Below are 14,935 nucleotides of genomic sequence, written 5' to 3' on the forward strand. Positions count from 1 at the left end.
CACATGCAGAGAAGAGGGTCGCACTGGAAACAGTCAGTGAGTCCTTACTGGGCCACATACATCCTTAGCATTTTGTGCACACGTGTATGTGTGCACGGTCCTTCCGGAACTAAGCTATGTTTGTCTTCTTGATCTTCCACTTTCCCTCTTTTCACCTAAAAGGCAACATCAACTACATAACTAACATGAGTCGCCAGGAATTATATATCAATGCATTAAAAACTTCAGCTTCTGACCACGTGTGACCCCACGAGTTTTGTCTGTCTAAACGGATAGATTCAGGAGGGCAAGGGCTTTTCTGAGACAAGTCTCCCTATGACATAAGGATCACCTTAGCACCCATTATGTCTTTAGAAGAGATTTGGTCTCCAAATGTGGTATTTAAACACAAGTAGATTTTAAGGCCAAAACCAGCAATTTATGATGGAAGTCCTGCTTGTAAATCATGAAATTCTCCTTCTCTACCTCCCCTCCCCTACCTTCCAGGGGAATGCAGTAAAAAACGAAATGAGAAAACCATAATTACAATCACATTCCTCCCCTTGGGGTCAACCTAATTATCAGCCTCTCACCCCAAAACAAATTCACCTCTTTAAGAATGATGAGGACCGTCCTTATCATTCATGGGAAGGATACAAACAAAGATTAAAATGCCATTTAGGCATAACTGCGATCTTTCATTTTTAAGTGACCTCTCAGTTTAATGGATTCAATGTATCCTCATTCAAGTGTAACATATATTGCAGGGGAGAACTGTAATAAATGGCACTGTCATGACCCTTAGGTTAGAGCTAAGGAATATTGGAAAATAAATCTTAATTCTGGATACTCACCAATCCCGCAATGGGGGTAGGCAATCTATTGATCTTTTTAACAAGTCCTGGCTTTATAGCATTCAGCAACCTGTCATGAAAAAGGCAGAATGTCAAGTGAGGCATAAAGCAAGACGGATCACACAAATCTCACCTTTATCCGGGGCTACGGCTAAATTGCCGAATAGGAAAAGCATTGAATTTAAAGCACGTAGTAAATCGCAGTACTCAATGAGCCTTCATGCATACAAGTGGGGAGCTTTGCCAACATCAAGTTTGTCCATAGCAGGTGAAGTTTTAGAACTGAGGAATGCTGGGAGAGAAGGGATGCAGACGGGAAGGTGCGCCAAGGGAAAGGACACGGATATGAACGGGATGGAGGTCAGGAGGGAACTGTCTAGGACTGGAGCCAGTGATTATTACCACAGACAAGGCCTGCTCCCAATTCTCCTGGCCAAGGCAGGGGTCTCTCCAGGAATGCATTAAGTTCAGAGACCAACATCTGTCTTTGCAAATAATTTGCCAAGACTAATTCCACCTCCAGACCCCTTTTGCTCATTGAGAGTGCCTTGTTAAATGTGGGCGATCTTCACTTAAGAAAGGGAAGAGAATGCTTAGTGAGAAGTTAACCAATCATGGCTTAAAGACTCTAAATAAGGCTTACCACAATTCCCTGGGTACAGAAGATATGTGAGCAAAACATCTTGGGGGTCAAGGTTGAAATCACGTAAAAATGGTAATATAAGCAAAGGAATGTAAAAAAAAAAAAAAAAAAAAAAAAACCAACTCTAACTCCCTGTCGTCAGGAAATAGTTCAGAGCGAAAAGAAACAAGGAAGGCAATCTGGAAAAGGAAAATAGGGCTGGCATCAGGGTGATGTGGTGGAATGTTGCATTTGTGAACTAGGTTATTCAGAAAGGAATAATGGAAGGCAGGGAGCTGCAGAAGGGAAGCGTTTATTCCCACATTCAGGAATTAGAGAGGGGAGGCCATCGGGTAACTTATCTCAGGATTGCAGTGCAAAGAGAAAACTAAGGGAGGCATTTATCACAACTCGGGGTCCAGCAAACTAGGAACCATGGGCCAAATATGGCCCAGTGCCTGTTTTTGTAAATAAAGCTTTACTGGAGGCCAGCCATAGCCATTCATTTATGTATTATCACTGCTGCTTCTGTGACAGCAGAGTTGAGTTACTATGACAGAGAACATATGGCCCACAACGCATACAATTTTTACTATTTGGCTCTTTACAGAGTAAGTTTGCCAACTTCTGTTGTAATTCACGGAGTCCAGAATGATAGAAAATTCGGAAGAACCTATGCTTGATAGATCTCTACAAATCAGTAACAAAAGAGTCATTGAAACAGGTTGGCAATTAGTCTTGAATTCAGCTTCTGTTTGACTTTGACACACTGTATTCATGAACTGAGAACCATCGGCCCACTGCTCATGACAGCTGGGATCCTGGTTTCACAGCAAGGATCAGTCCGTCGGTTTGGGTAACTTTCACTGCAATTTCAGCACGCTCCCACCAACAGGCACTGCTCAGAGGAGACACGTGCTTTTCGCCCAGTGACAGCCAAGATGGCACTCTTCTCATGAGCCCGCTTAGTTTTAAGTAGGAACCTAATCTTTTTTAAAAAGTGCTTCTTTATGACTTATTTTGGAATTACTGGTTTTTCAAGTCGGAAGACAGCTTGTTCTCTCCTCATTTTACAGCTTAGAAAATTGAAGCCTGATGATGATAAATGAGTAACTTCTCCAGAGCTGATGAGTGGCATAATCAGGCCCAGAATCCAAGTTTCCTGGATCAGCACATTCTCGTGTGCAGTGTTAGTTAATGTTCCGTATCTCATGCTTTCAAATAAGCAGATAGATATGATGTCTCCAAAGTGAAGTTTTTAAATATATAAACACCTGGGATATGTTACTTTTTTCACTAGTTCTTAACAGTGTCATGTTTAACTGTATTTTAAAATAGTATCAGTGCACAGTATTGGTAATTCAAAAGGATTCAAAAGACCTAAGTCTCACCGTAACCCCAGTCCCCCAGGGTCCCAGACTATTCCCTGAAGGTGACCTTAAAGACCTTTCAAAGAAAATATATAGAGATACATACAATTTTTTTTTTAAAGGACAGATGTAGCATAAGTAAGCACTGTCCTCCACCTTGTTTTACCACTTACCAATAGTACTTGGAGGGACAACAATGTGCCTTGGAGCATATGCCTTATGGATACATGTGGACCTACATCCTTTTTCACCACTGTGGACCGCAGACTGGATGTGGAGCTGGCCGGGGACTGAGAGCATTGGCTCTGGAGTCCAACTGACCGAATCCAAAGCCCAGCTCTGCCATTCCCTGGGGCTATTACTTAGGGCAAGTCCCTTAACTTCAGCCTTGACTGTAATATAGAAATACAATAGTACCAATTGCACAGGGGGTCACTGAGTCTTAAATGGGACAAAATACGTAAGGAGTTAGCACAGAGCCTGGTGCATAGTAAGGTCTCTATCAATGCTTCTCTACATTTGTCTGTAAGCATTTATTTTATACTCATTCAATTCATTGCATTTTAGATCAACTACTTACTCTAATACTTTTCAATATTCTAATGAAATAAAATAACCACTGCTACCAGATCCCCCAAGCTTTGTTGCTAATTAGCCAAAGCAGAAAGAATAACAAATACCCTATTAAAGAATTTATAAACTGAAAATCCTCCTTTAAAAGGCATCTTTGGGGGCACCTGGGTGGCTCAGTGGGTTCAAGCTTCTGCCTTTGACTCAGGTCATGATCCCAGGGTCCTGGGATCAAGCCCTGCGTCTGGCTCCTTGCTCAGCAGGGAGCCTGCTTCCCTTCCTCTCTCTGCCTGCCTCTCTGCCTACTTGTGATCTCTATCTGTCAAATAAATAAGCAAAATCTCTAAAAGGCACCTTTGTATTAATAGGTTTAGTAGCAATGCACCATCAACTCCTCTTTTATTCAGGTTCAGATTTTTTTAATAGACTTTATTATAGCTGTCCTTTCCCGAATTATATGGCAGAAATCTTTCTTGTCACACGATGTTCTTCAAAAACAACTACGAGATGCTGGACCTTAACCACAAAAGAGCCACAAAAAAAAAAAAAAAAAAAAAAAAAAAGAAAAAATGTTTAACCACAAATTAAAAAATAAAAAGCCAAAGTGCTCTTAAATAATTGGAATGCTTTCAAGATCAAGGCAGCTGTGTTTTTGGGGTGGGTTTTTGGGTTTTTTTTTTTTTTGTATAAACATTGCTCTAGTCCCGTACGCAGTTTACAGTACACAACAATAAAAGATTACACCGAATTGACATTGCGGGAGTGCCCAACACCTGCCTGTCTTGTATTTTGCATTAAACTGAGGACATTTCTTGCACACATTAGGATACAGATGAGAAGTTCAAAAAATACAGCGATGGGTAACAGTCAAGGATATTCACCTGCAATTTTACTAACAACCCCTATCGCCTACCTATGTAAATTAAATATAAATATTTTCAATAAATAGTTCTTGATGACAGGCTTTAAAGCAATGATTATGGGGTGCCCGGGTGGCTCAGTGGGTTAAAGCCTCTGCCTTCAGCTCAGGTCATTATCTCAGGGTCCTGGAATCGAGCCCTACATGGGATTCTCTGCTCAGCAGGGAGCCTGCTTCCTCCTCTCTCTCTGCCTGCCTCTCTGCCTGCTTGTGATCTCGGTCTGTCAAATAAATAAATAAAATCTTAGAAAAAAAAAAAAGCAATGATTATATTTTATATTCACGAACCCTTTGAGATCCACTGTCTCCAACTATCCTGTCCTGTAGAGACAGGTCATGTATTCATTCCACCATTTTTGTAGAAGAAAAGACAGCCCCAGACAGATGGGAAGACCTCCCTCAGAGACATGCACAGCTGGTTCGCACCACAGCCAAGACAGCCTTCATGTCTTAGGCCAGTCATTTTATATGGAAACTTTGTGCTTTAGAAAGTCCTGCTTCAGTATGTGCCATCAAAGTACAACTCGACACTCACACATACACAAAGAACAAACCTTTAACACTTAATGAAGAGGAAGGTGTAGTGAATTTGGAATAAGTAATCTAGGTTTTAAGAGCTAAACTCTACACTCATTAGCCACAGGCCACTAGAAGTCCCTTGAGCAGAGTGTCAGTTTTCCCTTAATGGGGATTTTGAAAACCTCACCTTCCATCCAGGATTGTGGTGAAGAGCCAATGGGACAATGTGCATTGCAAGCGTTTGGTAAATGGAAATTTATACACTCATACCCATGTGGTCTACTACGTGCACCCTTTTTTGCTAAGTAAGTTCAGGTCATTTTATTTTTATTTTTAAATTTTTTTAAAGATTTTATTTATTTATCTGACAGAAATTACAAGTAGGCAGAGAGGCAGGCGGTGGCGGGTGGGGTGGGGGGAGAAGCAGGCTCTGCTGAGCAGAGAGCCCAATGCGGGGCTCCATCCCAGGACCCACCCTGGGATCATGACCTGAGCCGAAGGCAGAGACTTTAACCCACTGAGCCACCCAGGCGCCCCAGTTCAGGTCATTTTAGTTTCAAGTTTTCCATTAGCCAGCTGGCGAAGACTAAGGTTAAGTTTTCCTTATTTTCTTTTTCTGGCCACCTTGGACAAAAATCTCACATTAATGAATCAAGTCAGCAAATGTGTATAGCTTGCCTAATCTACGTGTGATAAGAAATGACTAGAAACAGGAAGACAAGTCATGATCTGGGATAATCCTCAATTAGGAAAAAGTTAATGACATTAAAGGCAAGCACAAATAATGTGTTTCTTATACGGCAGAAATTAAATGGTGTCTACTAAACTCATACTCTAAATCTGAAACACACCGTGACCTGTATCAAGGAAGGCTATTCCATATGTTCCTTCACACACTCAACAAATATTTATGGAGCATGATGTTCTGGCCTGAAGCTGGGTACAGGGACACAAAGGAAGACACAATAGACCCCAGGTTGCTCCCTCATGGCGCATGCTCACTAACAGATTTAAAACCCACAGGAAGACACGAACTGTGCACATCTGTGGTTCATTGTCACACCACGTAGTGCACGGGCCATCCTGAGTTTCTGAGAAGTTGAATTAAAGACACGCTCGGCACGAATTCTATTGAATACAGTTCTTAAAAGATTAAAGATTTGATTCCTTAAATAAACAATTGTTGAGACAGCTAGGAAATGAGACTCGTGTTCTGATTAGACCACAGGCTGCATTCATGAACTCTGTTAATACCTAATATCGTTGGGAACCTCTCAACCATTGTTTAACGGTCATAAAACAGAAATGAAGAAATCTGTCTCTATCTGCGACTAAAAAGAAAAATCTCAAATCTCTATTCTGGGATGGAGAGTTTCTGGTTCATTCTGATTCTTCCAGCTGCTAAGATAATAGTTCTGCAAGGGTCCCAACACCGAGAATACAGATACAAAGGTCACATTACAAGACCATCCAGACATCAGGAACGAAACCAATGAGAAGTCTGCCATTGAACTGTGACATAAATATTAAAGGCAAAATTTTAAAAGGATTGTGAAATTCAGCTTACTCTACAAGTCGTTCAATTCATGAATTCAAGTCTCATAATGATCCTAGGGTTTAGGGGAGACCAGAGGAGATATCTAGACCTTGCGTACAGGGTTGGGAAGTTCATATTTAATCTCATGGGAAATCACTTTATTCCTTACAAGAGATTACCTCACTGTCTCATTACCTTGGTTTGTACAGCTGCGATAGGCAGCTATGATCACAAAATTACCTACTCTGTGTCCCTTCTAATTTGGTTCCATAGTGTTTTTCTATGTGGTTTCCTTGATCACTTTCTGGGTTTTTTTGACCATGTACCCTGAATGAAGGTATATGCACTTTCATTTAATCTAACATGGCAACTGTTTTTGAACCGAAGCATGAGATCAATTTAACCCTGATCATAAATCTGTTACAGATGTCATTTTTAAAGATTTCTTTTTAGAGTTGCCTCAGAAAAAGGACGAACATTTATAAGCCCTCTGGGGTCAAGAAAAATGGACTAAAATGTAGGGGAAAGTGAAACCTGAACCAAACAAGAATTTATATGAACGAAACAGTGATGGAATGAAAATTGCCATCATTAACATCCACCAAATCTTTGAGGGTTGCTGCTATGCATTATATAGAATGGGGATTATCCAGAACGTTTATGCCACCTGCCTTGAACATACTCAAAGAAGAGATCAAAAGAGCTTTACAAGGCCTTTGTCTTGGAATTCCAAGAAGTTGGGACTGACTATGAATTATTCTAATACAGCTCCTGTGACAGAGATCACCGACCAAATTCATCTCCTCTCCCTCCTAAGCACACATTTCTACCCGGGCTACATTTTCCACCCTCTTTGCAATTTTCTGTAGCCCTATAACAGAGTTCTGGCCAATGGGGTGTAGGCAGAATAGTATATTATCACACCCAGGCCTGACCCTAAAACTTCTCCCAAGTAACTCTCTCTTTTCCCTCTTCTTCCCCATTTATGGGTTAGATGTTCACATGAAGAAACACCAGAGAGAGAAGACATGTGTTAAGGATAGAGTCTCTATCATCTCAGATCCTTGAACCACTGCCTGAAGAAAAGTCACCTCCACTCTTCCCTGCTGTCAAAACTGAGCTACACAAGAGTGAGAAGTACATTTCCATTGTACTACATCACTGAGATTAAGGCACCCAGCATTACCTTAACTATCACAGACCTCCAGAAGATCTTCCTCCAGTAAAGTGGGACCCCACTTTGCCCAAACTGCACCCAAGAAAATCCTGTCCTAAAATGCAAAATCACACACCTGGACACACCCTTTCCCCTGGGGCTCACTGGGAGGGCAGCTGGAAGGGACAAGCTAAACTTGGAGGCACTGCAGACAAACGGACCCATTTTTACTTTCCCGCATCTGCTAGGGAAAAACTCTTCTTCCATATCACTCTTGTTCTCGATGCTAAAACACTAACACTAATGAACTACTCTGTAAGCATGGAAGAGAACCTCCTGAATTATCTGGAGTATCTTGGATTCCTTTTGATTCATTCTCAGCCTCTCTCACAGCCCAACCTTTGTATGGCCCTTCCTGCTGTTTGGAAATTATGGGGTTTGGGGGACTAGAAGAGACTGAAAACCAATAAATCAATCTAGATAAGAAAACTGCCACCAGGCACACATCTGAAGTCAGAGTTTGCAAGTGGTAGTTAAGATTATAAACTCGAGCTTCTTAAATCTGGGAGGAGGGCTTTCCTGTGATGGTCTGCTTTCTGCACTTCAATAAATTATCTCCAGCTACCAGTCTTAGCCACCTAAATCAATCTGCCCACCACCCCCAGTCTCACCCCCCTTTTAAACTGTGGCCTTGGCCGAGCTGCTTCCCTTTCTCAGTGATTTCTGGGTTTCCAAGTGCCCACAGGATGTCCCTCCAAGTGCCTTCACCTGGTAACGGAGCTCCTTGCCCCTGACACTGCTTTCCCCCCACTCAAGATCCTCCCTGATTTTATTTGGCCTAAGTTTAAGATGACATGTGTGATCAATGAACTGTGAAGGATGGCACTACATGAACAGAATTTAGCATAACCAAATAAAAATGGAGACAAAAGTTACCCTGACACAGGCAATGATATATGTAATCGTGAGTGTGCTATGTAGTAATTATGGATAAATGATAGTAATTAGTATTTCTTTTGCATAACGAAAACCTGGTATTGCTAGGTTTACTGTCAGGAGGGTGGAAAGAAAACCGGGAATGTGAAATTGCTGTGATTTTTCTCTGAAAGCTTCCAGAGCCAGAATTTGAGTAGGATAAACAACCAGCCCTCACTCTCCACACTTCTTCAGAAGCAAGGGCTCAGAACCAAGAGTTATGGGATTGGCACTCAAAATTCCAAGAGGAACAGTAACCTCCAGAGACAAAAAAGACATGGGCTCAAGGGGCGCGCGGGTGGCTCAGTCGTTGAGCGTCTACATTTGGCTCAGGGCATGATCCCGGGGTCCTGGGATCAAGCCCCCTATCAGGCTCTCTCCTCAGCAGGAAGTCTGCTTCTCCCTCTCTCACTCCCCCTGCTTGTGTTCCCTCTCTTGCTGTGCTTCTGTCAAATAAATAAATAAAATCTTAAAAAAGAAAAAAAAATTGATAAAAAAAGAAAAGGACATGGGCTCAAATCCCAACTCTGCAACTCACTAGGCAAGCTATTTAAGTATTCAGCATCTATGAGCCTCAACTTGCTCCTCTGTAAAATGGGGACAATAGTACCTATTAGCCATGGACTGAGAGAGTAAGGGCCTTGGCACAGGCCTTGTGTATAGTTTACACTCGATAAATGGCAATTGCTATTACCATCTCCAAGCAGGTTTTGACCCCAGCCCTCCTCATAGGTGGAAATTTGATACATCCGTCATTGCTCACCTCTCCTCCCAAGCATCCTGCCTCTGGTCAAAGGGAGGCTGGGAGTTGGGAGAGATGAAAGGACAGAAGGGAAGGAATGAGCTAATGTTAGTCCCTTTGGAGGGCAGGACTACATGGGCGTAGTCTCCAGAACTGGGGATGGGGAGGAAGGAAGGGAGGATGCCGACAAATGAAAGGCAGTAAGAAGCTCCAAGGACAAGCCCAGCTATATTGTAGCTGTGCCCACAGCTGCCTCTGGCCCTGTTTCCCTGCCAAGTTCAGGCCATCCTTTAACTCTTGCTCCTGTCTCCCTACCCATCTTGTCATCCCGAGAGTTTTGCGATAAAGCCAAGAGCTGAAGATGCCCTTTACCGTCCGAGAAAGGGGAAGTCAGCTCCTAATTTGGCTAGTTAGAATTCTGAATCAATTTCCTATTCATTCCACATACTGTTATCAAGCACTTACCCCACACACCAGGGGCTGCGCTAAGGCCAGACAACCTCAGGGCCTGGGTTCTCCAGTGGGACTGTCACGACCTCAGTCGTGGTATGGGTTACATAAGACTATGAAGAATACTAGTTCTATAGGGAAACTTCCAGGTTCTAAATGGTGACTTGGAAGAGAACTTTGGGAACACAGGCCATACGTTGCAGTTGTAAACTAAGGATGGCCACAGCAAGACAAGTGTAGGAAACATCTCTGCTTCTTGGGAACATAAATTCAAATATTTGTGTTTGGTGCACAGCAGAAAGTCATCAACGTCGCCACTGTTAGCAGCTGTAATTTCCTAAAAAACAAACATAACCCCACTGCTCTTTTGTACAGAGACCATATTGGCTGCCTATTCCTTGCTGGATGTTACTGGAACTCTTAACATGCTATCCCAGGTCTTCTGAAAATTGACCTGATACCTCCCCTTCATCTCCAGTCTGCCCCATCTTGAACTTGTCCTAGTCTCTGGCAACAGTTTCTCCCTTAAGTATTCAAAGCCCCTTCAGCTGCTGAGCATTTCAAGTGCTTGCTCTTCCCTCTCTCTGACCTGCCATCACCACAAGCCTCCCCCCAACTCTTTGTGGTCTGGCAAACTCATACTCATCCTTGAAGACACAGCTTAAATGTTATCTCTCCTTCAACCATTTCCTAGGTAGAAATTATGTCTCCCACCTCTGAATCCCAACACTCTTTGGCTTCCTTTCTTATCACACATCACAGAAATTGTCCAATCTTCCCATCAGGCAAAGGGTTCGTTCTCTCTGCAGCCCCATCTCTACTGTGAGGGCTGGTCGTTGGGAGGGCTTCAATCTGTGCTTGCTGAGTGACGTGATAATGAAACAAGCAACAGTGGCAAAGTACTGGGAAACCCAAAATACCAGTTTTGAAACTACAATGGACTTCAGGGACATGGATAATTTGCAATGTTTCTTGTTGAACCAATTTTTCAGCACCAAGACCAGAGGTGGGTCCAAGCAATCCTACTGTACATCTGACAGGCTTCTAGTTCATTCCCACCAATCACCACTACTTGATTCATTTGCTGTTAGTCTGTGGGATGGGATGAAAGTGATAGGAGTCACCCTGTTCCTCTTTAAAGGACAGTGGGAGCTGGTTGGCCCCAAAGGAAACAGTAAAGTCTCTGGGTTCTTCTTTATGATGTACCACAGGACACACAATGGGAAGGGTGCAGGGGGAGGGGACTGCGTTTACTTCCTCTCAGGCAGCCCACATTTTACTTTCCTGTGGGTGCAGCAGAAATATAAAATGCAGTCTTATTCAGAGGAATGGAGAACATGTTCTGGAAGTCAGAGGCAATTGCTGGGGAATCAGACTACAAGCAAAGCCTTTTCATGTTATAGAAAAGGAGCTTTAAGTGAAGAAAAACTATGCAGTATTTAAGCAACAGAGTTTCCTAATTTCTATGGCCTTTCTATGTCTAAGGTCACGATGCCTGATGTTCATTAATCTGATTAATTAATATGATTTTTAATTTTCATTTTGAAGTTTTCTTTACATCTTTTTGGAAATAGACAGAACGTTAATATAATCAATTGACAGGACCTTGTCTTCAGTAAAGTTCTAAAATATCAGCAGCACATTACAATATGATATTAATACATCTAGAAATGCACTAAATGACATTTGGAATGAGTCCTCTAGAAAGCACTGGAGCCATCTTGAAGCAAAACTTCTAAATTGCATTGTGAATGTGTACACATGCATGTATTGTGTGTGTGTGTGTGTGTGTGTGTGTTAATAGCTTGAGATACAACTCACTCATTGAAAGTATAGAATCCACATGCACTGGTACAATTCCTTTTTATGGCCAAATAATATCGCATTATATGGCTATACCATATTTTACCTATCCTTTCATCAGTTGATGGGCATTTGGGGTGTTTCCAAAATTTGGCTATTATGAATGATGTTGTCACAAACATTTGTGCATACGTTTTTGTCCGGATGCACATTTTCCTTTCTCTCGGATATGTACCTAGAAGTATAATTGCTGGGTCTTATGATAACTCAATGTCTAACCTTTCGAGGAACTATCAAATTGTTTAGCAAAGTGAATGTCCCATTTCACATTCCCACCAGCAGTATACAAAGTTTCCAGGTCCTCCACATCCATACCAGGTTTATTGCCTTCCTTTTTCAATTTGCCATTGCAGTGGGTGTGCAGAGCTATCTAGTCATTTTGATTTGCATTTTTCTAAAGATTAATGATGCTGAACATCTTTCCATGTGTTTATTATCCATTTATATCTTTTTTAGAGAAATACCTCTGTAGATATCTTTGCCCATTTTTTATTAGATTGTTTATTCTTTGATTATTGAGTTCTTTATATATTCTAGACAAGTCCCTTCTCAGACATATGATTTGCAAGTATCATCATATTTTCTCCCATTCTGTGGGTTGGGAGGTGGTATTATTTGCAGGACAAAAGCTTTTAACTTTGACGTAGTCCAATTTATCTATTTTTTTCTCTTATCATTTGTACTTTTGATATCATACCCGGGTAAACATTGCCAATGTGATTTTTGGATTACTCCTCCTTCTTCCCATTTTTTTCCACCAAAATGCTAATCGACATTCCTGCCACATGCAAGCATCATTAGGCAGAGAAAGATGGTGAGTCACTGTAACTATACCGAGAACTCATAAATACAAAGTTAAAACATACAATCTCATGAGTAGTGCCCTGTGTAAGACAAATTACTTGCTCTCAGCACAGTCAAAATACTTTTCAAATCAGAAACAAGAGAGAGTGCACCTGAAACCAGGGCTGTCATCTCCACGCCAGGACATATGGTTGTTACCCCCATGGGTGCTAAGAGGAGTAGGGAAGCCTAAACTCAGGATGTCATGAGGGTCATATTTTAGTGGAGGAAATGGTACCCAATGTATGGGTTTGGGATTTAGGGAGATGGAAATGGATAGGAAGTGGGCCCCCCAGGTGGCTGGAATGACATGCACCAAAGTCACGGAGGCAGGGAAGCACAAAGAAAATTGTTAAATACAAAAATCATTCTCTGTGGCCGTGCAAAGGATGGTAAAGATAAGCCAAACAGAAACACTGCACCCAGACAGTAAGGGACACTGGGTTCCAGGCAAAGGAACTTGAATCATGTCTTGTTTTGTGGGAAGGGCACCAGGCACAATGAAGCCATGTTTGGGAATGTTAGCCTCACAGTAAAGTCTATAGTAGGGTAAGGAAAGGCAGAGCTAGAGCTAATCACTCAGCCATTCTATTTGTCTTGTCGTTCATTCTTTCTTCTCCTTAATATAAGAGGGAAGTCGCTTTCTGCATAGTTAACTTTAAAAATAAATCATTTCTAAACTGGGTCCTTGGTGGGCTATTTAAAAGGTCCTCTTCTGTGGGTTACCAAAGGAAACATTTAGAATGGCATGCTTGAGGCAGGAATTTTGCATACTTCATTGTGGGAAGTCAGCCCACCCAGCCTGACAGCCCAGTAGAGACCACCAAAAAAAAAAAGGATTATTAAGGAAATACAATTAGGGAGCTACTAAACGCTCTCAAATACAAGCAAAGCCTAATCCAGCATGGAACCCCACAGACAGGCAATGAGATAGTCCAGTTTCTCCTCTACCACACAAGCAGCCCATATTTAAAACTCTTCTTATATGTTTTTTTAGTCAATCGATCATTCCAATAAATGTGTCATAAATTTGTTCAGGAGTAAGGAGATTAAGCCTGTGATTTAAGTGAGAGAAGTTGAATATGTTTTTAAGGAACAGACGGCTCCAGGGTGAAAGAAATCACTACATTTTGAGGGGAGCGGTTCTTGAAAGAGAATTATGCTAAGTTAAGTTTCAAACACAGTTTTTTGGAAGTCTCAAAAAAAAGACCCAAGTCTAGGCCATGTAAAACTATGTATTAAGAAAAAAAGAAGTTGGGGCATCTGGGTGGCTCAGACAGTTAAATGTCTGCCTTCAGCTCAGGTCATGATCTGAGGGTACTGGGACTGAGCCCTGAGGGGGGGCTCCCTGTTATTAAAAAAATAAATATTTTTTTAAAAAAGAAAAAAGATGTTATGACCAGGATTATATAATTTTTTCATGGAAAAAATATTTGCCAAGATGGATAAGCTTGAGAATGTTTCAAATGCACACAAGTCCCCCGCACCCACCCAGGAAACACAGTTTGAATGGGGATAGTAACACTCCCCATGCACACTGTGCTGAGTCCCCCTTTTGAGTAGGAACACCCAGGGCTGTCTATTTGATGAGAATTCAAGAAGAAAAAAAGACAACACTGGGAGTCCATTCTGCACTTCTTGAATCCTACGAATTCTTCCTCTATATTCTGCATCTGTTTTTATCTTTCCTAATAGAAGGCTCTTGAGATAACTAAGTTCTTGCCCAAGTTCCCACCTAAGCCAGGCCAATTGTTCAAACAAAAAAAGAGCAGCTTTTCACTGGAGAACTTAAAAAAAAAAAAAAGAGTGGGTTGAAATGTCCTTACTTGAACTTAAAATCTTAATGAGACTTGGTGCCAAAGAGCGGGAGATGAGCCAAGTCTGTGAAGCCAACTGTGATATGGCCGAAAGACAAAGGAGAACCCTACACAGAAGGCCTATCAAATTCTTACCAGCCTGCTAAGGCCAAAATCAGTAAGGGCAAAAGGACCCAAGTTTGCTGAGATTCGAGTGAGCATCTGGGTTAGAGAAAGAGCTCCAGACAAAGAGTTCGAAGACACACTGTGTTCTACCAGCCTCCCCGTCTCCATCTAGTCCTTACAAAGGAAGGTGGGAAGAGCTGACCCAGGCTGCTCACCTACCAGGGTTATGGTGAGGATTAAGTAAGGGAGGGGTTTGTAGATACTGAACAAAACAATGGTGATTAGAAGGCAGCAGTTTGAGGTTGCCAGCAACTGGGTCGACCATACATCCCCGTTTGCTGAGGACCGTCTAGATTTCATTTGTTGTTTTAGTGTCTCAGCTGGTTTAAAAAACCCCTTTCACTCTCAAAACCATCTTGACTGACTGACAAACTACACGGTCACTCTACAAAGGAGCCATTGGTCCAGACTAATCCCTTTTCTTTTTTAATAGTTGAGGAAAATCCTGCATGTGCAGCTGACATTAGATAAGGTCTTTACCAAGAGCCTGTTGAAACAATGCAACAGAATGAGCCAGACTCACAACAATTTGGTTGACTCGTGATTGGTGGTCT

General features: G+C 41.9%; 1 protein-coding gene across 9 annotated transcripts in view; it reads right to left on the reverse strand.

Moving 5' to 3' along the window:
• The window catches only part of LIMCH1 (LIM and calponin homology domains 1), a 324,446-nt gene that overhangs the window by 171,457 nt on the left and 138,054 nt on the right, over window positions 1-14,935 (reverse strand). For all 9 annotated transcript variants that reach the window (XM_032852716.1, XM_032852691.1, XM_032852697.1 and 6 more), the window contains exon 3: window positions 834-903. In XM_032852716.1, the coding sequence (XP_032708607.1) occupies window positions 834-903 (70 nt within the window). The remainder of the gene's footprint in view (window positions 1-833; window positions 904-14,935) is intronic.

The sequence above is a fragment of the Lontra canadensis genome, unplaced genomic scaffold (genome assembly GCF_010015895.1).
Source record: "Lontra canadensis isolate GAN:19392208 unplaced genomic scaffold, GSC_riverotter_1.0 scaffold1, whole genome shotgun sequence".
Classification (NCBI taxonomy): domain Eukaryota; kingdom Metazoa; phylum Chordata; class Mammalia; order Carnivora; family Mustelidae; genus Lontra; species Lontra canadensis.